Genomic DNA, 25,186 nt, shown 5'->3' with positions numbered 1-25,186 from the left:
AAAACATAGTTACAAAGTGCTTCACATAGCAAGCAAAGAACACATAAAACACAACAAAAAAACAAATAAAACACAGCAGTAATAGAATAAAATATTAAACGAACTTAACACAACAAAGTTGCAAAGTCACACAGCAATAATAAAAGCTAGAATCAGATAAAATCAGGGAAAGCGGTGCAATAAAAGTAAGTTTTAAGCTTAGATTTAAAAGAAGCCACTGACGTATTTCCTCGGGCAGGGAGTTCTCGGGGCTCTAATTTCAAAAACTTTGTACCCCTTAGTATTCAGCCTAGAGTCTGGAACACATAAAAGTCCCCTGCCAGAGGATCTCGAGGTGCGAGCAGGGTCGTACGGGGATAAAAGATCTGAGACATACTGAAGAGTCAGACCATTAAGTGATTTGTAAGTAATTAAAAGCACCTTAAAATCACTTCTAAGATGTACTGGAAGCCAGTGTCAAGAGGCTTAAACCAGTGATCAAACCTGTTTACTCTGGTTAAAAGCCTGTAGTCTGTAGCCGGTCTACAGTTTTTCTATTCAGGCTGTTACATGTGCGATTTGGACAGGTAAGGAAGCAGGATAACACCTCTGTTATCCTGGCAATGAAGCAGCCCTTGACCACTTCTCTTCTTTTTATCCTCCCTACAGCCTTTAGACCACGAGAGCAAGAGAGCCTACACCCTGAAAGTTGAAGCCACCAACATCCGCTCTGAGCCCAGCAGCGGTGGGCCCTTCAAAGATACAGCTACAGTTAAGATTGTGGTTGAAGACTCAGATGAACCTCCTGTTTTCTCCAAGCCAATGTACTTACTGGAAGTGAATGAAAACGCCCCCATCAACACGGTCATAGGGACAGTCACCGCCAGGGATCCGGACGCTACTGGGAGCCTCGTCAGGTAAGATAGTGGCTGCAGTAAACAGTGAGCTCCTGAGAAAACCTCAACCTTTACAGCTCAACCATTTGCTATTGACTGACCAGAGCAATACAGTAACACAACTTGAAAAAGAAAAAAAACTCTTTAGTGTAACTTCATGAAGTGATGGAGAGCAGAGGTTAACAAATGAGTCTTTTCAGGCTATAATGAGTTGTTTTAATAAAAGGGTTGACACTGAGGCATGCAATTAAATCTTTTCATGCCTGTGACCTTTGGAGACTGTGGTAGCGTCGTTGGCAGTGAGGAAGCAATTCACTGATTGTTCTCATTTCCACAGATGTACAAAAAAAGGGAAGATTTTAAGTTGAAGACAGCACAAATTTCTCTTTCAGTGTGATGTGTGACCAGCCCTGCACTATTCTCCTCTTGTGTGACTTATTCTTGGAAATACCACAAGGGCACCTTGAGGATAGGTTATACAGGCAATTTCTCTCCCTCCATCTTGGCATTTCATTAATTCTCCAGCGACTTGCTGACCGCATTCCCGGAACAACACTCAACAGGTTGTGTGTAATTGCATGGCGAGCAGTGAGCAGGCTGGGTTTCATAGATTGGCTGAGGCTATAGAGCAGGGCCGGTTCATTATTTTTTTTTTTTTTTTTTTCCTTTTCTGGTGGCATCCTCATGTTTAGTGATGAGATTGCCAGGAGGAATTGAGCCCTGAGGTTGCATGATGTCCCTCCCCTGGTAAAAAGAGAAGTATATTTTATGTATAATGACATCTTTTACCTCTCTCTGTCAGTATTTCGTGTCATGGTGCTGCTGTGCGCAAGTCTGTGTTTTATGCTGTTAGAGGGAGATAGCGATACAAGGTTACTAGTTTTGTAAAATAGTGATTTTGTTTTACATCTTAAGTGTATAGAAGTCCAGTGTATCATTGAATTTAATCATTTCAAAATAGCGTTTTCTTCTGAATTATGTGCAGTATTTATAGCGAGTTGTTTGCCTACTGTCTTGCTATTCGCCCATTTAGTGCATCATTATTGAAAGAAACATTTACTAAATAATGAATGAGTGTGCATGCAAATGGAAGCGCTCTGCTGACGTGATCTCTTCACACATTTGCTGCTATGAAACTGTCCAGATATCAACATCCTGTCTTGGCACTTGTTAAATGTTTTGAGCATGATGCAGTGCGAACTGAGTCACAGGCTGCCATCTTTATGCACCAGGTCATTTGTCTTTTTGCAGTCTATTTCTCTCTTTCTTTCTTTTTTATTTTGTCCTGAGGTCATTCACTTACACTCACAGTGTTCATTATGCTTTTAATCACCAATTTTACAATTTTGTGGAGAAGTGGTTATTTTCAGAATGGATTGTTGCTCAAGGGCTTTGTGTGACTGTCAAGCCAAAAAAAAAAAATCCACTGCAGTCAGGGAAACAGAATAGAGCCTTTTGAAAATGTTCTCAAGAGCTGTTAGATTTTTAAAAAAAGCTCATTTTCAAATTTTCAATTTTATCTCAGAGAGAAAGAAGAAGAAGCCGTAAGTGGCTAATAGAATACTGCATTAATCATCTGCCAACTCCTGTAAAGCCACTGATCATCGGGGGGCATTTTCTTGCCAGTTTGCATTTTGTCACAACAAATTGCTGTACCTCAACATGTGATTTTATTTGAAGTCCAAATGTACATTTTTACCCCCCCTGCAAATCTTCAAGACGAGCCTGATCTATCACAGATTTCAAGTGTTTTCTTTGTGGGGGACGAGATGAAACAAACTATTGTCATGGAGGGCTTAATATGATGCATCACCCTCACCAAAGACCACTTGATTTTACTTCCAGCCAGGGTGTGTATTAGCCTGTAACTCTGAGCTTTGGGCTGATAGAATGATTACAGTGCAGAAGATTTTAATCCTTCCAGATATACTGGCTGACAGAAGGCTGTAACCTAAATAATGCCTTTTACAAGATCAGAAGTATGTTCAAAATAATGGGAAATCTGGAGAAAGCCTCACTAGACAATAAGCCATATAATTAGTTAGTTTGAAGGGCACACAGGGCTGCAAGTAACAATTGTTTTCATTATTGATTAATCTGCCAATTATTATTTTTTGATTAATCGATTAATCATTTGGTCTCTAAAACATCAGAAAACCGAAAAATGCCTGTCACAATTTCCTAGTCCAAGGTGGCATCAAATGTCTTGTTTTGTCCAAGCAACAGTCCAAAGCCCAAAGCAATTCAGTTTACAATGATATAAAACAGAGAAAAGCAGTAAATCATCACTCTGTAGAAGCTGGAAGCAGAGAATTGTTCGAGTTTTTGATTCAAAAATGGCTTAATCAAATTGTCAAAATAGCTGCAGATTATTTTTCTGCCGATCGACTTATCCTAATGGTGAAGAAAACAGACATGGACAGGGCTATTATGGTATAACAACTTTATTTTTCAACTGTGAAAGTGATTTAAAATACATAAGTAGTCAAGTCTCACAAGTATTCTTGTGAAAACAATAGTGAATGTATCATTTGTAACACATGCAGCTTGTTGGTCTTTGCACTTGAATTTCTCATAAATTACACTTATCAGCCTACAGTTCTCCTCCTTCCTCCCTTCTGTCTCTTCTTCTCTCCCTCTTAGTCTCTTATTCTTTAACTTCCTGCTTCAAGAAATTGATAAGAGAATGAGCTCCCTAAAAGTAAGCTGTAGCTAGTGAAGGTGGATTTATAGTGGAGGAGTGGCAGCAGTAAAAGCAGCATGAGTGTGGACCACCATCTGAACGAGCTCTCGAGTCGACCCCTCTGATTAAAATCACTCTCCGTCTCAGTCCCCCCTCCAGCCGGACCAGACTAAACCAGTCTGAATCTAAACCACTTGAGGCGAGTGCTCAGGTGGGCTGCCATGTCCTCTGCACTCAGGAGACAAACAACCCCTTAGCTGTACTTAATGCATCCAACCAACAACATTTCAGGTGCACTCCATGAAAAAATCCTCTCTTCTCTCTGTAGCCTGTGCTCTGTTGTTTTCTACCTGACTGATCACAAATAAAAAGCAATGTGACATCTGGCAGTCACTATGGCTGTCTGACACAAACTGCTGGATTTCATAGAATAGCTGTTACTGTATTTTATTCCAGAGTACTGATACCATGACAAGCATTGCCAAAATCTGCTTTTGGATATTTGGTTAACATTTTTTGTCTTCATTCTCCTTTTCTTCTTTTTTTTCTTTTATTGTTGAGGGAAATTGAAGGAACATAATGGAATTCTGTAAAGCTTGTCTCTTTCTGCAGGCTTCCTTATGTTGTTTTAGCACAGCTGACATCCTGCATACAATAATACACGCAGTCATGTAAAAGAGTTGATTTTAAAATGAATGGAAATTTAATGTCAGGAAGGCCTGGTACGCAGGGTGGATTTTTAGTTTTTATATATTTTGTTATTTATGATTTACTTTGGACTCGCAAGGAAAATCACCTTCCTGGTAAAAAGGGCCTGGGATCCAACCTGAATAAAATGTAGTGTTAAAACACAACTGGTCAGCATTCAGGGGACGGCAAAAATTAGTTCTACATCTGTGATCCTCCCAGTGGAATTACTGACCTAATAACAAGCAGGAATGTCACAGAGGCATTTTGTTCTCTGCGGAAACCCCTTCTCTTTCCAACTTGCAGGCACTCGGTCACTCAGATGCACACACTTGCACTCTAACAGAGATAAAACCCAGCACCTACTGAGCACACATACACACACACATACGCAGAAACCTTTCCTTGACTGCTTAACCTTTAGGCCTGTAATTTTGTGATGATGCACACCTTGCAGTAGGCATGGCCAATATTGTATTAGTATATCTGTCATTTAACTTATGACATATACTATATATTAGTATGAGAGTACATGTTGGCTGATAAGTAACAAGAAATTGAAGCACAGAAATGGCAAAGAATACTTTTGAGTTCATTCAGACGCAGTGGTGTCATTACATAGCTTATTTTTCAACTGTAATATGCTATAATCACTCAGATGGTCACAATTCTTTAATAACCAAATTTAAGGTGAAACTATGTGTCTTTTGAACAAAGAAAAAATACAGTCTCCCTCTTACAAATGAAAGTTTGAATTCACAAGCAATAAAACACACCATTAATCAATGAAATACACTCAGGAGTTTTACTAATACAACCTTGCTTTGTCTGGAATGACCAGGAGCTTACGGTGGTTAATGTTAACTAATGTTAGCAAACTTTAGATAGAAATTGCTGTGCAACTGAAATTTCAGTTTCCTGGCTTCATAACTCTTCTGTACTTATGCTACTGTTACACAATGCTTAGCATTTATTAATATCATCTAATTGTCACTTGTGGCCACAGTGGCTGATGTTAATCAAAAGTTACATAGTCTCACTTTAAGGGATTTAAGGGACAGGCACAAATAGAGGGTTTTATTTTTGACATTAAAGGGGTACTCCAGCGATTTAGTATGGCACTTGCATAAATTTGGGGGACTAACAAGAGATACATTAAAAAAGAATGGTCAAAACTGAATTAGCAGAGACTGAGATATCCTTACTTATAATCCCGCTAACCCTGAGGATGTCATGAGGGTTATTTTCTCAGACTTCTGGAGAGCTCCCCCCACCCCAACAGAAGACATTATACATCTGTTTCCACAGGCTGAGTAGTATTTCTCATGGGTTATAAACTGAACTTAATTTGTAAAATTGGAGTGGAGTGCCACTTTTGTCCAAAGTGCCTTACATTTATTTCCCTTACATACATATACATACATACAACTGGGGTTCAATTTGATAAATAAATCTAAATGCGCTAGCAACTGCACTATTTGCGCCTATTTTCAAAAAAAACCGTAGTGTCTCTTATTTCTTGGTTAATTCACTGTTAGATTTAATCAATGTCACTTTGTACCATCTCATTGTGATGAAGAACCCATACTATAGCAACATGATCACTGCTCAGGGTTAGATGGTGGCAGATGTTGTGGATTGCCACAGTGAGTATGTTGCTGTGTTCCCACCTTGGCTCATCACTGAGGTTTCAAGATCAGTAAAACATTTTGATTTTAGATTTTTGCTCTAAATTTTAACATTAAATTTGACATTAAAGAGTATTTTATGATCTAAAAGTCTGTGTTGCTACGTCGTACGTGTTACATACTGATCCAGCACATTAGCAGTTATTATCGTACATTTAGCTGATGAAGCTTTTACACTTGTTGCCCAGCGTGTGGTACAATTTTCCTGGAGATAATTGTTTGACACACATCAAGCGATGGCAAAGAAAAATCACTGGGTAGTTAGCTTGAGTAATGATAGCTAACGTGGCTAAAGAGATAAAAGATTGCCACCCACAGAAACTCTAACAGAGAAGTCCTGGCCATACTGGTTTTGACTGACAGGTTATCCGTGAGAAATGCCCTGCAGAGACGCCACCTCAATGCACCAAAGGACCATAAATGAATGAAAAAAAAGAACAATGCGCTCACTGATTACAACTTAGCTTTTTTATGCACAGAACAGCTTCCATCACACTGATGAATTTTGATTAGCGTATAACTACATAATCTCATAACCACAAAATATTTGGCACAAACAGTCTCAAACTATTAGACTGAGGTCAGCCCAATGTCATTTAAAGGCCTGTGAAAAGTAAAGCAAAGCTGAAACGAGGCGATACACAGACGCACGCGCATTTGCACACATCACACTCGAGAAAACTGCGCACATATGACGCCGGATATCATTTTTTTATTTGCTTTTAATTCTTTTCACATCATGTTGTCAGTTTGAGTGACAGGTGGCAGAACATTTCAGGGTCTGTCTCCTCGCTTCCACGTGAGGCTGTCAGAGTTTGACTGGGATCCACTCAGTCTGCAGGAGAGAGGCTGCTCCCAGGTGGCTTGCTGCTGTCTGCCTGTCTTGAAAGTGCTCTGCGTCTGCAGGGCAAGAGAGAAAGAGAGAGCGGGGGATGTGGGGGGGGGGTCCTCATGGACCTCTCCCAGCCCGGCGTCTAGAGGATTTTAAACCATTTCATCTCAAAAATGGAAATGTCACGGCTCGGTACATCTCCCCAACAATTGGAATCTGGGCCAGTGGTTTATTTATTTGATTTCCATTCTTGTATAAGCAGCATCCTCCTTCATATAAATTGTTGTTGTTGTGACTTTGTCTTTGGCTTTTTCTGGTGCACTTTCTCTATTTCTCTTTCCATCCCTCTGTGTCCCTTCCTTCCTCCCTCTCTCTTTTCTCTCATACAAACACTGTAGGGTTCCTGCCAACAGGTCTGGACTGATAGGGATGAGCGGTTCCTCTGCGAGATGGTACAAGACCCAGGGTTAGGAAGGAAGGGAGACAGGGTGAGCAGGGCGCCTGGTGGCCAAGGGATGTCTGTGTGGGGAAGGGGTCTGCAAAGAATTGGATAGGGGGATTGGATTAGGAAAAGCTTCGAGACCCAGCTGGATGGAAAAGGAAGAAAAAAAAAACCCACAAAACTTTCTGATTGTTAGTGAGTAAGAGGGGGAAGAGATTGTGAGCGAAGATGTGCGAGTGAGACACGGAGAGAAAGGGACAGTTTGTTCTGGAGGTATGGAAACACTTGTGCAGTACACGGTGTAATTAGCTCACGTGAATCACAGCAGCCTTGCGTTTTGGTTGAGTAAGATGTTTATGACAGTCACACATAACGGCAAATGAAACATGTGAAACCAAAGATGACCCATAATGACAGATTCTTTTTCAGTCAGTTTTGTGTGGGCTTGTCCCAAGAATTGGCGCTGCGCGCGTCGCTACTTGAAAGAGCGATTTCACAGCTTCAAGTGGCATCGGAAAATTCTCTTTTATGTGCATTCCAATTTCACACCCGCTGCTGGAGTTTTTTCTGGGGAGTTTTATCTCTTGCCACTGTATTTTGAAGACTGTACAAGTCTCAAAAAGTCAGTGTGTCACAGGCAGGGTCACAGAGAAGTAGAACCAGGAAAAAGGAACGTTTTACAAATGTATCATGTGAAACAGTGTTTGATTAATCGTGTGCTGCTTTATTGACAAGGACCTAAAAGTGGCTAGTGGTTTGAAAACAAAACAAAATCATTTTGCCTAAGTTCAGACAAGGTCACACATAACAGGCCCGGTCATTGGTTCATCTCCATTACATCCATTATCCCCTCCCACCCCCCCTCTGTTGTTAGAGCTCATGTGTGACACAATGCTGTCCTAACTCATTAATGCAAAGCCTTTGGGAGCCATTGAGTGTTGACAGATCCCAAACAGGGTTAACAACACCCCATCTCTTACCCTGACATAACATGTACTAATGGTCCTTTTTGCAGGAGGGAGGCGTAGCTGTGATTGGGAGGAGGGCTTCTCAGACCGTGTTAGGCTTTAATGCCCCCTGCTGCTCATGTAAAGGCTGTAATTATTCCTCAGATAATTATTGATTTCTTACTATTTATAATGTGCATTCATCTACAGGTTTCTCTTGATGGATAAGGCCCCGTTTGTCACAATGTCCGACGGATTGCAAAAGATGCTGCAGTGGTGGGTCGCTAAAGAGTTTTGGCTCAAATTTCTGATGATCGATTGTCTTTGCAGGTACTTCATCGATCGGCACACAGACCTGGAGAGGCAGTTCAACATCAACGTGGACGATGGGAAGATCACACTCGCCAAACCACTGGACCGGGAGACGGACATGTGGCACAACATCACAGTAACCGCCACAGAAGTCAGTAAGTAACCTCTCCTGACTCTGTTCTCCCCTGCCATGAACATTATTCCTCATGAATTGTAATGTCCTATTTTCAAAATCAACATACTATTCGACATTCATTAGCATGCGAGTTTTATAAACTGAGAACTGCAGGAAGACACGTACAAAATCTTCTTCTTCGGAGCGACCTCATGGTTTCAGTCAAAGGAATCACTGACCTGCTACACACAATCCTCTGATCAACAGTATAGCGCTTTGTAAACCAGTGCTTTAATCGCTCGGAGAGTATGGCACAAACAATTAGCATTTGAATCCACAGAGGCATTAAATACGTTGATTTGCTGAGTTTTGATTGAATTAAACAGCTCAGTAGTCAATTTGTGGAAGTGCAAGAACATTAAGACGTATCAAATAAACAGTTTTAAAGACATGCTCCAGAGTGGATTGCTCCAACGCCAGCATCCATTACAGATTAAAGAACATCTGCGAACCGCAAAACTCACTGACTATGTAGAAAATCTTGCCGGCAGAGCTGCAAACAGCTCAAACCATATGTAAGGCTTTATTTGCATACAGATTGTTTCAGGGGGGCTGTATGTTGTGATAAAGCTTAATGTACCCCTTAAAGCTATTGGAATAGAAATTTACACAGCTTGTAACTTTTTTTCCCTGTCCTCTTCCACTCTATCTCTCTCTCCTTCTCTCTCTGTCTCATCCTCTATCTGTCCCTTTCTTTCCTTAATCAAAGGAAACGCACAATAATTGTCAGAATAAATGAAAGCCCAAATGCTGTCATAATGTTCTGGCCGTGCAGCACAGACAAATCCCACCATCGTAGGAGCCCGTTGGAGGAATTGAATGTGTCTCATTTGATAAGCTGGTTGCCTTGTCATTTCTTGCACCCATATATTTAAAGTGCGTTTTCATGCCTCTTGGCAAAGTAACTGTGGCTCGAGATAGTGGCATCTCTGAAAACACCTAATAGGAATTTGCCAAAATAAATATGGCAGTTTTGCTATTCTTCACGGATGGGGAGGGGAAGCTGGTGTCTTCTCTGGCGTGAAGAGGAATAGATGTGTTCCCAGTTCTATCCCGATGCCATTTGCCACCCAAACGGAGGCGCGTTCTGCCGCCTCGCACCGGTTGACATCTGACTAATCAGATTCTATTCCCTGTCTGCTGCTGGGGGAAAGTCACTTTTGTAGGGGTGTGGGCTCTGTCTCCCTCTATCCCTCTGCTCTAATCCATCTATCACTGTCTATCAAACTGTCAATTTCCACTCTGCTCACTGCTTACCTCTTTTTCAACTCATCTCCTTGCCCGTCTGGTGGCCTTGAATTTCTGGGGCATCCTGTCCACTGCTCTATGTTTAGGTTTTATTAAAAATAAATTTAAATATGGAAAAAAGCATATATATATATATATATATATATATATATATATATATATATATATATATATATATATATAATGCTATGACATTTTCATTTAAATAAATGTAAATATAGTCATAGTTAAAGTGAGACTATGTCTCAGTTAAGAAGACATACCACATTCTTCCTCTTACAAATGAGTTTAATTCATAAGCAATAAAACGCAGCCATATCATAAATAAACATGATGGTGTCTTTAAAGGAATTGGCTCAAGAGAATCTCGGAAAATGAAGACAAATTCGATTTGCCATGACTTCAAGCAAGTTACATTTCAACAGTTTACAATATCCTGATGAATATGATTTAAAAACCTCTTTGATAAAAAGAATTTAAAAAAATCTCTTCACTTGCTATTGGCTACCACAAGAGACAACCTCACTGCTCAGGAAATCTTTATTTATGTCCAAAATGTCAAGACAATGCACTTGCCGTCCTTCACATGGAATCATTCTTCTTATAAGGTGAAGAATAGGCAAATTGCATGGCCCCAAATAAATAAATAAAATAAAAACACACCAGTGTCATTGGCCACAGTGACACTGCCCTCTTGGGCCCACATTAAAAGATAATTGCTTTAAAAGTTGGCATTTGCACTACTGATTAATAAATACAACCGTTTGTGGGGACTCTCGAAAGGGACTGTCAATTACCGGTGATGAATAATTCCAATCAAAACCTAATCTAATTAAACTGCTTTTTATTGTCTTTTTAGACTTCAGTCACCAGTGACTCATTAATATGCATGTTTTAACCCTCATGTTTTAAACATTACAGTGTACAGGGGATTTTCAAAAGCACGTTGAATGGGATATTTTTTTCTTTTCTGTTGCCTAGAATCCTGTTTTGCATCGCTGATACCAGCTGAAATGTAGATTGATGTGGCTTATCATCTGTCCTCCCATCAGCTCAGGAAATGAAGGGAGAAATAAAGACGGAAAATCAAGGAAATTAAAACTAGGTCACAGAATTTACCTGGGATTTCATTGTAACCTTGTTTTTTTTTCAGTTTTTGCTCATTGTCTTTTCTTATTTATATTCTCTTGTCCCTCCCCTTTTTGATTTCCTTACTCTCTCTCTCTCTCTACCTATTTATCTATCTGTCCTTATTTCACACTGTATATTAGGAAACCACAGTCAGATATCGAGGGCAATTGTGGCCATCAGAGTTATGGACATTAATGACAATGCCCCTGAATTTGCCGCTGAATACGAGGCCTTTCTGTGTGAAAATGGAAAACCTGGACAGGTAAGGAAAGAAGTGGCTCATTCATCAAACCAGTGATCTATCTTTCTCTCTCTCTCTCTCTCTCTCTCTCTCTCTCTCTCTCTCTCTCTCTCTCTCTCTCTCTCTCTCTCTCTCTCTCTCTCTCTCTCTCTCTCCTCCCCTGTAATGATTGGCCACAGTGAATTATAGCCTATTTATTTCACTGGGAAACTACAGAGGTGGGAGTACGATCCTTTTTCCCTGCAACAGTCCTCCCTTGACACAGTGTGAGCGGAGCAAAGGGGAAATGAGAGCAGTCAGGATTGATCAGAGTGGATCATAATTCAAGACTGTCTTTCATGTCCTCCTCCAGATGGCACAATGCTTCTCCCAGCCAAAAATTCTGGACAAGTACTTAGCATTCTCCTACTCATCAATCGACCTCATTCAGGGGACCTGCGTACATACAATGGGGAGCTTTATTGAAAGGAGGAGAAAAAAAAGGGGAAACTGAAAAAAGGGAAACTGTCCTGCAGGGCCTGAATTCTAATTTCCAATCAATCATAAAGACATACAGCACGATAAGACCTATGATGACAGATTAACAGATAGAGCCAGAAGCCAGAAAGTGTGCCAGACTAGACAGGACCTCATTGATAATAATCTCAAACTCCAGGAATGAATAGGGCCTATATTTCATCAGGTGTGAGCCAGCCAGTATTAGACTGAGGCAATCTGCGGTGGCAAAAACAGAGTAATGAATAGGCTGCCTCCTCTAATGGCTTTGAGCCCTCCTCTGTATATTTTCTTGTCTCTCTGTTTTCAACACAGGTGATCCAGACTGTCAGTGCTGTGGACAAAGACGACCCAATCCAGGGCCACTACTTTGACTATCGTCTAGTCCCAGAGATGCTCAACAACCCCAATTTTACCATCAAAAACAACCAAGGTGAGTAACAAAAGAAATCACAGAGAAGTAACTCTTTTGTGGCAGAATGACTGAAGTTTCTGTAAATTTCTCCAATGGCTTTCCAGTCTAATCTCTAACCCGCGGCATGTTAGCCGTACTCGAGATGAAATCTGGTGGATCAGTGTAGCTCACAATTAGCAGATGTGAAATTGTCTGGACACCAGCTTCTTTTTACTCCCCAGTGCATTTTGAGAGAAACTAAATGAATGGGATCCAAATGGCTTTTCCTGGTAGTCTTGCAGCTCAATGTAGGGTGACTTCTTAGGAGCTGTTGCCGCATGGCAGATGGTACTAAATTAATTTGCTAAATACTCTGATTGGTTTATTTGCTGTTTTTCTCTGTCTTTATTCCATTCCTCTTCTCCTGCTTCCCCTCCATAAGTGGCTCTGAACATTCTGTGTTCATGATGACATTGTGTAATGTTTTCAGCTTGGGGCAAAAAATCTTCATATGGTACTGGCCTTCTGTTTCAACACAGAGGCTGCAGGGTAACTTACTGCAACCTCTTTCTGACGGAGGAAAGAGTCCATAAAAATCAGGTCATCAAATGGACTAGCCATCTTTTGACAAAAATAAATACCTTTTACTTTTGAAAGAGGTACATTAACAGGCAGGAACATGAGATGCCAGTGTAATAATCACAGGCAAAGGAAATATAGCCTCAGCTAACTATATTCATACCTTTTTTGACACATTAAACAATACCTAAAGGAAAGAAAAATCTTATTTTTCCTCTCACATATGTGCAAAAATCCTGTCAGAAAATTAGAAGTCAAAAATGAAGGGCTGTTTAACAGGCACAGACTTGTTGCAAAATACTCAAGTGTATAAAACATGCAGGTTCCTGAACCCTGCCCTTTTGTTAAGAAGAGATTTAATAGTTTCTTAAGATGATGTAACAGATAAAACCCCCACTAGAAATGTTTCACCACAATAAGCGCAGCTCTGTGTTAGTCCTTACAACAAAAAGACCTGCTTTTTTTCTCACTTGCCTGAAACCAAAGTAAATATGTGTTGTGGCTGAGCTCTATATATTACAAACCGCACCAACCACTTGTCTGTGGTATTGCTAATACGAACAGAGAAGAAGAAGCCCATTGCACCATATCCCCCAGCACTTCAGTGACTATTTCTATCTGAATTGGCAGCTGTGGGAGACACTTCAGTAAAGAGCGTCAGGCTCCTGTGAGCCTCTGTGTGCTGCTTTTGTTTGCGATGATGAGTCTAATTGTAGGGATGGAACAGTGAAGAGGTTAGGGGTTGTCCACACTGTGGAAAATGGCTAAGGTTCTGACCAGCTGTATACAAGATATCAAGCACTCTGTGTTCAGGAGGCGGGATTGCAACAGAGCAGAGAGTCCCATTCTCAGTAATTGAGACAACATACATTCACCACACTGCCAAAAATGAAATTCTGCTGATAGAAACTCTTTTCAGACTCTATGCATAACTTTTTAATTATGTTAAGAAATTACACAATCCTCCTCTTACAAATTTGAAGTTCAACTCATTAGCAATAAAATGCCTTACCCTTGCTCAATTCAATACACTCAGGGGTTTTGCAGCAACAGCCTAACTTGGTCTAGTATGACCAGTACCTTGTGGAGGCTAACGTTAGCAAACTTTTGATAGATATTTTTTTCTTCATATAGCTAATCAAGCAATTGTTTTCAATATTTTTTACTTATGACATTAGGATGAACCAGTACCCATCATTGTTCAATTATTGGTTGACAGCAACAATGACTGATAGCCAGTCAACAGCTCAAAAAGAGCCACAGATACAAAAGCTGTAGCTTTGTAGCTAACTCCTTTTCCTCCTACAATCATGGAGACGTGTCTTGTGTCTTGCGCTTCAGCTTGCTGAACAAGCTACCAGACAAACAGCCACCTAGGGAAAAGTGCTTGCTAATACTTGCTGATTTTGCAGGCTAATTAGCTAGTTAGCTATAGTGCACCGAACAGCGTAAAAACCTACTTGCAAAATGTCAGCATCCGTCAGTTTAGATATTAATTGTTGTAGTGCTTTTCCACTGCCAACACAACAATGCTCTTAGCTTGTTAGCTACATTTTCTAGTGTAGGTTTGCTTATATTCTGTTAGTGCCCCTGCCGGACCACTCGTCAATCACCTGGCCCATCCACTCAGAGGCTTGGAGGAGTTCTGGTGTATGTCTAAAAATTTCTGACTATGAAAAGGATGCCTTTTATGATTTGAGTTGGACTAATAGCTACGCTCTGAATACTATATTAGTGTATACTCTTTATCAGGTTGAATGTATTATATATAAGTAGGGACCAATTATTTTATGTCTGTGTTGCATACACATGCAATACTGCACTATTTACATATGAAATGTTTTTGCACAATAACACTGCACATACTAACATACAATCCATACAATCAGCATGTAGTGTGAAGAAATCAGATACACTTAATGGGGTAAGTGGTGGAAAAGTTCCTCCACCAGAAGGACAGGAGTGATACAAACTGTCACCTTAACAATAGTAAGTATTTCTCTCTAGACAAAATTGGATATACCAACATTGCCTCTTTTGCTTCTCCCAATCCTTTGGTATTATGTTACTATAAGGCATTGAACTCCTGCTGGTTTGGCATTCATGAATGTGCTCGGTGTAGCTGCTCATATAATCTTAAGAGACTTCAGAGGTTCAGAAAGTTTTCAGACTGTTAGTGTCACTTCTGCTGTCACTGCTGCCATTTGGAACCTCCCATATTAAGTTATTTATAGCAAAAAATAATGAATTCAAACGAGGTTTTGTTTTTGTTATAGTGACTATTAGTATTTCAATGTACACCATTTTTCATCAGAATCCATCAGTCGGTAGATGAAACACTTTAATGTGCCCTAAAAGATAATAAAAACAGAATTCTTGTAACTCCAGTGAGTTAAATGTGTTTGAAGGTTATCTGCACAGCTGTCTTTCTCTTTGAGTAGCAGACTTTTTTTCTGTGGATGGGCTGACGGGCAGGAAATGTTTAATTCTATTTTTACCATCAATAGTTGCCAAGAAAATTAAAATGACCTGTATACGAGGACAAGCCCTGATGGTTTACTATAGTATATTAGATACTTGCATACTCACTATGCACTGCTGAATGATCCAAATGAAATAGGACATGTTGGTGCTCACAAAGCACAGCGTACCACTTTGTGGCAGCACTCGTAAGAAAATAAATCTGAACATATGTTCACATCAATTACAGATTGTGCAAAGCAAATAATTCTATCATGAAGCATTCCATCTTTTGATTAAGTTTGCTCTGTCAACACGAATGTTTCAACATGGCCCATCTCTCTATAGCGCATATCACCAGATCTTTTTTCCCCCTCTCTTTAGTGCACCCTCAAGCAGAGAGGCAAAGGTTAGACTATCAGAAATCTTGTACATTTTCCATAAGATCAGCAGGAGTAGATTCTTATGGGAATGCAAGTGTTTGATAATGTGAGCAGGGTAAGGAGAGCCAGCTAATGAGCAGACAGCTTCACAGAAGTGTCATCAAAGAGCAGCTGGCACCTTTCTGGGTCGACATGTGCCATCTTCTAAGTCAGTGTCGCCTGCCATGGTCCCTTCATTTCCTCAGCTTTCAAAGGGGGACAGCAAACTCGGGCTTGCCTTCCTTAAGAATTCCCAAATTGGACTGTCGAGAAAAAGTAAGGTGGCTGAAATCCATCTACAACATTGGAATGCGAGAGTGCTAGAAATAACCTTGTGACGATTGATGTGGAATTAGTTTACCCTCATGCTGCACTGATCTTCACACAATTTAATAATAGAACTTCAGTCTGTTGCCACCATGAATAATAATGGATTTTTCACACATCCACACAAAAATTCATCTCTGGCTTTACCTCTCTCTGACAGACAATTCAATCAGCGTTCTAGCCAAGCATGATACCTTCCGACGACAGAAACAGGAGATGTACTTCCTGCCAATCATTGTGACCGACAATGGGAATCCACCAATGAGCAGCACCAACACCTTGACCATCCGAGTCTGTGGGTGCAGTAAAGATGGCATTGTCCAGTCCTGCAATGTGGAGGCCTATGTGTTACCTATAGGCCTTAGTATGGGAGCTCTCATTGCCATCCTGGCATGCATTATACTGCTGTTAGGTGAGGCGTTTCTTTTTTGCATTGTGACATTATTACAAGTTGTTTAACAGATGTAGATGAAAACTAATAATAATAATAATCTGAACAAGGTGAATCTGAATCTGCTTGTACTTACAGAAATCCACATGTCAAAGCTTGACCTAGACTTCTTCTTTCTTTCTTCCCTTCTTTCCATCTTTCTTTCTGACAGTAATAGTAGTACTATTTGTGACCCTGAGGAGACACAAGAATGAGCCTCTGATTATAAAGGATGACGAAGATGTGAGGGAGAATATTATCCGTTACGATGATGAAGGAGGCGGCGAGGAGGACACGGAGGCTTTCGACATCGCAACACTGCAGAACCCTGATGGCATCAATGGTTACCTGCCACGCAAAGACATCAAGCCTGACCTGCAGTTTATGCCCCGGGCGGGCCAGCACTCTGGCCCAAACGGCGTGGACGTGGACGAATTCATCAACGTACGGCTCCATGAGGCAGACAATGATCCCACAGCACCGCCTTACGACTCCATCCAGATCTATGGATACGAAGGCCGGGGATCCATTGCCGGGTCCCTCAGCTCACTGGAGACGGCGTCGTCAGACTCGGACCAGAACTATGACTATCTCAAAGAGTGGGGCCCACGCTTCAGAAGACTTGGGGAGCTCTACTCTGTGGGTGAGAGCGACCGCGAGACCTGACCTTTGGTTTGTTAGAAAAAAGACCTTTCCAGTTTTTTTTCTGTCCACATACTTGTGTATTAAACACTAGGGGGTTTGCTGGCTTTTAGAAGCAGGTGTTTAAAAAGAAAAAAAACTGTTAATAACAAGAGAGGCCACCTTTTTGTATTCTTCTTAGAGTGAGGTATAGCAGTCGTCATCCACTACGTCAAGCGCATTGTAATTGTTGAGCCAAACAATGTCTTTATTAGGAGATCTATGATTCTTGTGGAGTGTAACTTAGATTCCGTTGTGGAGTGTCTAGCAGTATTTTGGGTGTTAGTCATTTGCTGTGACTGCCAGTAGCAGAAAAACCCTGGGATTGCTGGTAGATGCCCGATGCAAGGGACTAATGAATATCGTTGGGTTTTCTGAAGCTTGAGCGGACACCATACTCCATGCTCCATGGACAGCAAGCTGGACCTCAGAAGCTGCAGAGGGACTCTTGTTTCATGTCTCCCTAAGCCACCCAGCTGATTGGTGATCTGAAACAAAATGAACAATGAAAAAGCAATATATGGTCTACATTACAATGATGAATGTATGTATGATTTGAAAAAAGCAAACAGACAACCCAGTATTGGCTTTAAGGTGAATTTGTTATCATTTGATATCTTCTCTGGTGGCCACATTTATAAACTATCTAAAGCCCTGAAAGGCTTGCTTTATACAACTCTTTGTATTTAAACGCTACAGGTGTGGGTCGCAAGTGTTACTAGCCTATAAAAGACTGAAGTGAAGACAAAAAAGAGAAATGTAGAAACTCTTGAGGCCTTCTTTTTACAGAAGCAACATTAAATACAATTGTAATCTACTGTTTTTTGACAAGAGACGTGTTGATTCTTCATTATTGTTCTATGAGTTTTTGTATTTCTGTTCCTAAATCATTTTTTCTGTGCTGACAATTTGAAGTGAGTGTGTTTAGATTATTTCACATTCAGCTGTTTTTTCAACCACTTGAACACTATTTCATAACAGCCAAACCATATGATGAATTTATTGCAGTTGATATATTGCAGATGATATAGACTAGATGTAAGCAGGCAAACAAGAGCTCTAAGTTACTTTAACAATATAGATGATCTAATTAATTGGGACTACAGGAATGGGACCTTTCTGACACATGTTAATTCTGTGTAAAATATATCTCATAATATATTCTGAGGTACAGCCAGTGAGCGTCTGAGCACAATAGTCCAATTGATACCTGAGTATGTCCCTCCAAACATCAAATATCATTTAGGAAACACAGATTGCAGTAGCCCAAGAAAAATGAAGACACAAATCCAGACCATGTGCATATTGCATATTGTGCTTACACTGTATGATATCAATAAAAAAGACTTGTATTGTACATAGAGTTACTGCTAATGTCATTAGCTTTCAATGAGGTGGTAGGTTTTGTCTCTGCACGTTAGCTCTTGCACATAATGAGAATTTCAGTGGCACTACAGCTGCGTGCATACTCAGTTTGTACTGATACAGTATTATGGCAGTTCTCGGTAGACTAAACAATATATATGGAATAGTCCTACATGCAGATCATATTTTCTACTGTGCTTTAATGCTTATAAATGTGTATGTTCAATTATTTACTCCCTGTACTGTAATCTAAGATACCCTGTATTGTTTCCTACCTTGTGAAATATATTTTTATAAATATTGCTGAATTGGTGTGGTTTTCTTATGCAGATATAGAATATTAACACTGTCAAAGGGGCACGTCACCTATTTTACACAAGAGTCAGTTTACTCGTTATGAGGAGTTCTACTCAGCCTGCATGATGTCTTCTGTGGCTCTGGAGGGAGCTTTCTATAGTCTGAGAAAGTAATTCAGATGACGTCATAGGGATGTCATCAGGGTTATCTGTGCTTGGAGGCTACACATTTACAAACTTGAAGCGTAGAGTTTGAAAGACCGGACAGAGAGGGACCAACAAAATATACTATTGGTTGCATGACCCATGCTCAGATACCTCGGCCTCTTCATCTTTGATTTTGACCATTCTCTTTTGTTTTTTTGTTTTGTGATTCCCTTCCCTCTTCATGAAAGTACAATTCTACAGTAAATTGCCGGAGTACCTTTTTAGTGTACCCTGCAATGAATTTCTGGGTATATCTTTGGTGGTCTGTTTCTTCTTATAGAAAAGTAAAAGCAGAACAACACAGAATAACATCCAACAACAGAAAAAAGCAGGAAGCACAACTGGACCCATCCTCAAAACAACAGGACGGCTGTGTTGAATCTCTAAAAATGCTTCTGGCAGGCTTTTGCGTCATCAAACTGCGTGATAAAGACAAAAGCAGCCCTGTAGCATTATATTTCCCTGACTGTTCTTTACTTAGTCACCTAGCATATCCTGTGCCTGTACTCCTTGAATGCTATAAAAGTCTATTTCACTGTCTTTCCTGATGCTGTGGAAAGCAAAAATGGACTTTTAACCCACTTGACTCAACATTCTATTATTACAGCTTTAGACTGAACCTGCACCCCAGAAACAGCAACAAGATAGGAAAGCACATCAACAGGGAGAAAAAAATGTCAAATGCTTATCATTTTCCCCTTCCAGCAGCTTTTCCTTGGCTTGAAAATGTCTCTGATGTTAAAGGCAACCTTTCATCCCTAAAAGTTGCCATTTTGCTTGTTCAGAAAATATACTGTCTTAACAATGTGCTTTATCAGTTTGACATTATGAAGTTGGAACAATTCAACTTTTAGAGGGATATAGCCGACAGTGTTGTTCAAACTTGCTGGATTGAACATGTCTAATGTAGTAATCCTTTAAAGTATGGTCACAATGAATAGAATCAGGGATAAAATCAACAAGCACTGTAAATGTGGCGTGTATTCTTGCCACTTAGTTTGTGACCATCCAAGACAGTATATATCATTCTAAACATTCTTTTAACATACTGTATAATAGATTAATACAACATAATCTACTGTCTATCATTATTAATGTCTTATCAAAGGGAAAAAAATAAGTATTGAAGACCACTGTGTATTAATCCTGATTTGTTATTCCCATCTCACAGAGTATGTACCCAGGGAGATAAAAGTTTTGCACGAGAAAGGCCTTCATTATATTAATTAGTCTGGTATGTAAATTGTGGTGTGTTACAGTAATAATCATCTGTCCCCGTTATTTATTTTATTTTTTTATGAGCAAAGGAGATTAGATATAATGCAATTTCCCGTTTCCTAGCCTTTTTATATTTATTTTTTTTAAATTCAAATCTTTCTGAACATTGTCTCCTCTTTGTTAATCTTGTTGAAAGATTAGACTTTTGTTCAGCTTTATCTGATATTGAGGTTTCTCATAAATAACAAAAGCTTTTGATCGTATCAATTAACGGCTGTGCCTCACTGAACTGAAAGGCACAAAATCATACAAATCCACTTGCACATATGCCTATATATAGAGCTTGTAGTACACACACACACACACACACAATTAAGACAGGAACCTGCTCTATTTGATAATGTTCTTGTAATGAAAACAATATGGATACTAGTCACAAAGATCAGATATATTTGATGTCAAAAATAGAAATAGAAATCAGAAATATCAGACGTCTTATCATCTGATTCCACATTGCAACATGCATGTACCGTTTCCAAACTTGCCAAACTGGTGTTGGTGTTTCAGATGCCTTTGCCCTCTGGGATTGGAAGTGATGTTAAACCTGGAGGCTGTTATCTTTATGCACCTGATCCATTAGTCAAAATCAGCCATGGAACACATTTTACCAACTGATATCTCCGCTAAATGATAGCACAAATTGTTTTCCAGAATGTGCGACCCCGGCAGGTCAGCAGACTCATTTGTAGTCAATCTTCATGCACCCCCACTACTGAGTATAGCTGCAGGTCTGACAGAGGTTGCTAACTAAACAGTAAATCAAATTATCTTCCCACTTTTGTCATGTAATGAAAGTGTCCCTCAGGTGACAACCTTGCACTTGTTGTTCCCTGCTGATATGTGCCAGATTTTATAAGGCAGGCCTGTGGCTCCGGCTCTCGTGGTGTAGAAACTGTAATTACTGTTGTCTGGCAGAGATGCCCTCAATTACAAACAAACTTTGTTGCATACAAATAAAGAAAGTCGTTTTCTGTCCTGGATTTGGACATATAGATATCATGGGTTGCTTTTCACATTTGTCATTGTATTGTTTTCATGGTTGGATTAACCCCTTTACGGGGCCCGAGGGAAAAAATTGTAAGTGGACCCCTACTATGTATCCAGATCCCTTCAAGTGCCCAAGCAAGAAGACTACAAATGACATATTAAGTATATTTTCCCTAAAGCTCCAGAAACCAACCAGTCCTCCTGTACTGGAAATGTACCGGCCCCAGGTTTGCTGTGCTCCAATTAGTTTGTGGGAATTTGATTAAACACTAATTCATTTAGCAATATGCACCATGTAAGCACAATATCAACAAAGTAATAAATGTTGCAAGACTAGATGGGCCTTCTACAAGTACTGTAAGAGCCCTAAGTTTAGTTAATAATGCAGTGTTTGTTTGTTTTCCCACTTACCTCCAGTGGTATCCAGCAGTTCCAGTTTTTTTCATTTTTAGTATTGGCCAAAGTGAATTTAATTTGTTAATAAAAGCATTAAAAAATGACATTTGCAAAATTAAGCAATAGCAAGTCTGATCCAGAAATGTGGCAGTAACTCAGGATAATTCACCAACCTCCCTGTTAGCTGTTTAATCAACTACAGTACAGTTGATAATAGTGTTAAGATTTTTATTGACAAAAAACGGGCCATAATAGCTCATGGGGCCTATTGCATGATTTAAAAAAAAAGGAGTTTGTGCATGCAGTGAAAATAGTTTGTTTGAAATATTTATGAAAAAAACAAAAAGCTAACTAAATATCTGACTTCCTTGGTCCATTAGCATGCACTTTTTTGAGGTTATTGAGGAAGAGCGTAGCTGAATTTGATTACATTTTTGGTACGCCTGCATCATTTGCACTGCACATACTATCACCAATCACCTGGGTTACTCTGATACAGAAGAGAAAGTCATCTGTCACAAGATCTGATGAAGGTGCGGCTTTTTTATATGATTTCCTAACATCTATCCTTGATGGACATCGGCGATCCTGACATCACTGCAAAGAGTCAATTTCACTGATTGTAACAAGGTGTGTATGATGTCTGTATGTTTCGATTTGACTTAGTTATAACTGAGAAATAGTGTTGTTACGTTTGCTGAATGCTTGTGGTGAAGATAATCAACATGCTGAAAATATATTCCATTTCTACTAAGTACTTCCAATGTAATACTTAAATAGTTAATTTTCAGTGCAATTTTTCAATATATCAATGGTGAAAATCTGAAAGCCTCAGCAAATGAAGTTCAAACTATCTCCATGACTAGTTACCACTGGAGGTGAGTGGGACAATATACAGTTTTGTGATTTGTGTTAATTGTCTCTTTAAGGCCCTTATTATTTTAGTTTCAATTGTGAATACATGATGCCTATTCCCAAACAAACTTGCATTAATTAAATTAACATTGACCAAGAGAAATACAATCATACTGGGGCCTTGGGGCCCCTTGGGGTCTGGGGTCCTTCTTTTGCCTATTGGAAAATGTATTACAACATACCCAACTCTGGTGTTCTAGAATTCAAAAATGGCTATAATTAATTATAAATCTGTAATCTAATTCACAGCACTAATCAAAAAGGCTTTGTATTAGTTAAATCTAGTTCATTAGCCTCTACAAACACATACAGTATAACTGTATTAAAAAAAGAAGCCCTGTGCAATTTCTCTTATACAAATAGTTTTCTTACCTTACCTCTCAAAACAAAGTCCCGACAGAATTCACAAATAAACCCATTTCTTTATTATATGAATTTATTCCCTCATTATGATTGAACTTATTCAGGCAGAATAACCTTAACTGTAACTTTTTAATTAAGTTCCATCAAACAGTGTTTACATGTCTAATTTAGTCCACTTTCATCTTCTGAGGTTGCTGCGAGAAATGTTCCACAACATCACTACAAAAGAAAATCAAAGTAACACAGTGATCAGGTTCAGCTATATGAAGTGGAGTAAGTGGACATGTCTAAACAAAGGATAATGAAAATCATCAAAGATTAAAGGCGGGCTATCTCAAAGTTTGTTTGCGAAGTGGACAGCATTTTGGGGCCCATTAAATGTTCCGTACTGGAAAAGAATCACACTAATGGTCTAACCAATCTTGTGTTTTCACCACTGGTCACTGAACCACCAAACCACGTAAACACCATATGGTCGCAGCTGCTGGTCTAATTCATTCTGTAAGCAGTTTTCAAACTTTTGTTGACATGAAGGACTGCATGGCCAAAGCTAATTCAGCAAACTTTGCCATCCAGTTAAACTAAAGTTAGAAATGTCCTTCTCTCACATCCCTCGCTTGACCTATGTCATGTTTTCATGATGTAGAGCAGAAAACAAGCCAGCTACACCATAAATCCAAAAGTGTCTAGTGTCTAAGTGTCTAGAAAAAAGACAGTGTATCTGCATGCTGAATCTTTGCCCCAGCATCCTCAGCTGCCAAGCAGGTGGAAATGCAGGCGGGTGGGGGCCAGTAGGAACTTCACTGTTGGCACTGTAGTGGGTGTAAACTTATTGTTCCAAACCACACGAGTACAGGCTGGAAAGTAAGTTTTGAAAGCCAGAATTATGTGCGCAAATCCAAGTAATTGTTAAATTATTGGGTTTGAGTTACAACTCTATCCTTCCTCTGGAGGAATATTATGGTCACTTTGTGCAGAGGAGAAGAGAAAATCCCTCTTATTATACCTTTAATTAATTAATAACTTTTGTGTTCTAGCTTCAGCGGAGGAGAGGATAGCTGTTGTTTTGATTCATTGGTCGCTAACACGGTGGTCCTAATCATGCACCATGGAGTGTATAATTGACCCCCTCTTGCAATTAGCATTAATTAGCACCTCTGTTGGTAGATAGCACAGCCAGCAGAATTGCACCATAACTGTCCTGCCGTTTCTACGGTACACCGCTGTCTCGACTTCAGCCAAATAACTGCTGGGATCTAAATCAGTTCCTGAGCCAGCCGGTACCCTCACAGCTGCTCATGGGATAAAGGAAGCTTGGCCCTGCTGGACTACAGGGCGAATCTCATGAGCAGATGCATGGGCCTGTGTTTGGATTATCTTTGTTTGACACTACTCTGTTGGAAGTTTTTATAGCTGGTTACTTTACAGCAACATCATGACTTTAATTTTTTCATTTTCTTTTCAGAGAAAACACCCTGAGAACATGAGGCTTTATGCAGTTATGTGATTATATTGTGTTTTTTCTATTTGAATCCAATTGCTTTGCATGCTCAAAAATGTGCAAAACTCTATAAATGGACAAATATATTGTATATGACTAGACACTGGAGTCTAATGGTATACACAAAAATGCTGGTAGCCAGAAACACATCCTCACCCTTAAAGCTAGGGCAGGTATTGTATTTCAGAAGCATTTTTTGTTATATTTGTTGAAATTCTCTTTACATCACGACAGCAATCAATAAATCAAATACTCTGGTATCTTACATCAGTACAGGCTTTAACAGAAAAGAAGGCCAGGTTTAACAGAAGATGAAGCATCAGCTTGCTATGCATGATGATCCGTCGGGTTATGTACTCTGATTGACTAGACATAGTAGAAACATGTCGTAAACTTTCACAAATTGCTTGAACATGACAGTGTTGTTTGGAAATTGTATTAATGTGTTAAAAGAATTGCACCATGCATGGAATTTTGATGTTTAAATGAATAAACTAGCTAACTAACTATGCAGGGGAAAGATATATCAGTTGTTTTGGATAAAAACATTTGCCAAATGGAATGCATGTAAAGCTTAAGAGCCAATATTACACCCCAAACATAATGAGTAACAAGCAGTCAAATATTTTAATTTTATTAATTAATAAATTAATTACTTTTTGTTGAATCTATGGCTAAACCCTTCAAAACATTTATTTTTAAATCTTAGTTTGGATTTTATGAATGGCACATGCCATGACTTCATGTTGTTGTAAAGTAGTAGAAGCAGTGAACTGTGGAAATGTATCAGTTGAAACGGACAGTTTTGCAGCGCTTTCCGATTTCATTT

At 39.5% G+C, this 25,186-nt stretch overlaps 1 protein-coding gene across 3 annotated transcripts in view; it reads left to right on the top strand.

Annotated features, from left to right (window-relative positions):
* The window catches only part of cdh8 (cadherin 8), a 93,537-nt gene extending 74,823 nt beyond the window's left edge, over positions 1-18,714 (top strand). The window contains exons 7-12 of one of the 3 annotated variants that reach the window (XM_044200753.1): positions 649-896; positions 8,485-8,621; positions 11,161-11,282; positions 12,072-12,189; positions 16,099-16,350; positions 16,547-18,714. In XM_044200753.1, coding sequence (XP_044056688.1) covers positions 649-896; positions 8,485-8,621; positions 11,161-11,282; positions 12,072-12,189; positions 16,099-16,350; positions 16,547-17,034 — 1,365 coding nt within the window. In that variant the 3' untranslated portion in view covers positions 17,035-18,714. Of the gene's footprint in view, positions 1-648; positions 897-6,896; positions 7,254-8,484; positions 8,622-11,160; positions 11,283-12,071; positions 12,190-16,098; positions 16,351-16,540 lie in introns of those variants that run through there. The other 2 variants (XM_044200744.1, XM_044200763.1) reach the window with 2 other exon arrangements.
* The last annotated feature ends 6,472 nt before the right edge of the window (positions 18,715-25,186 follow it).

The sequence above is a fragment of the Siniperca chuatsi genome, linkage group LG1 (genome assembly GCF_020085105.1).
Source record: "Siniperca chuatsi isolate FFG_IHB_CAS linkage group LG1, ASM2008510v1, whole genome shotgun sequence".
Lineage (NCBI taxonomy): Eukaryota > Metazoa > Chordata > Actinopteri > Centrarchiformes > Sinipercidae > Siniperca > Siniperca chuatsi.
The sequence above is the reverse complement of the archived record's forward strand: the minus strand, read 5'-3'. Positions and strand labels throughout refer to the sequence as shown.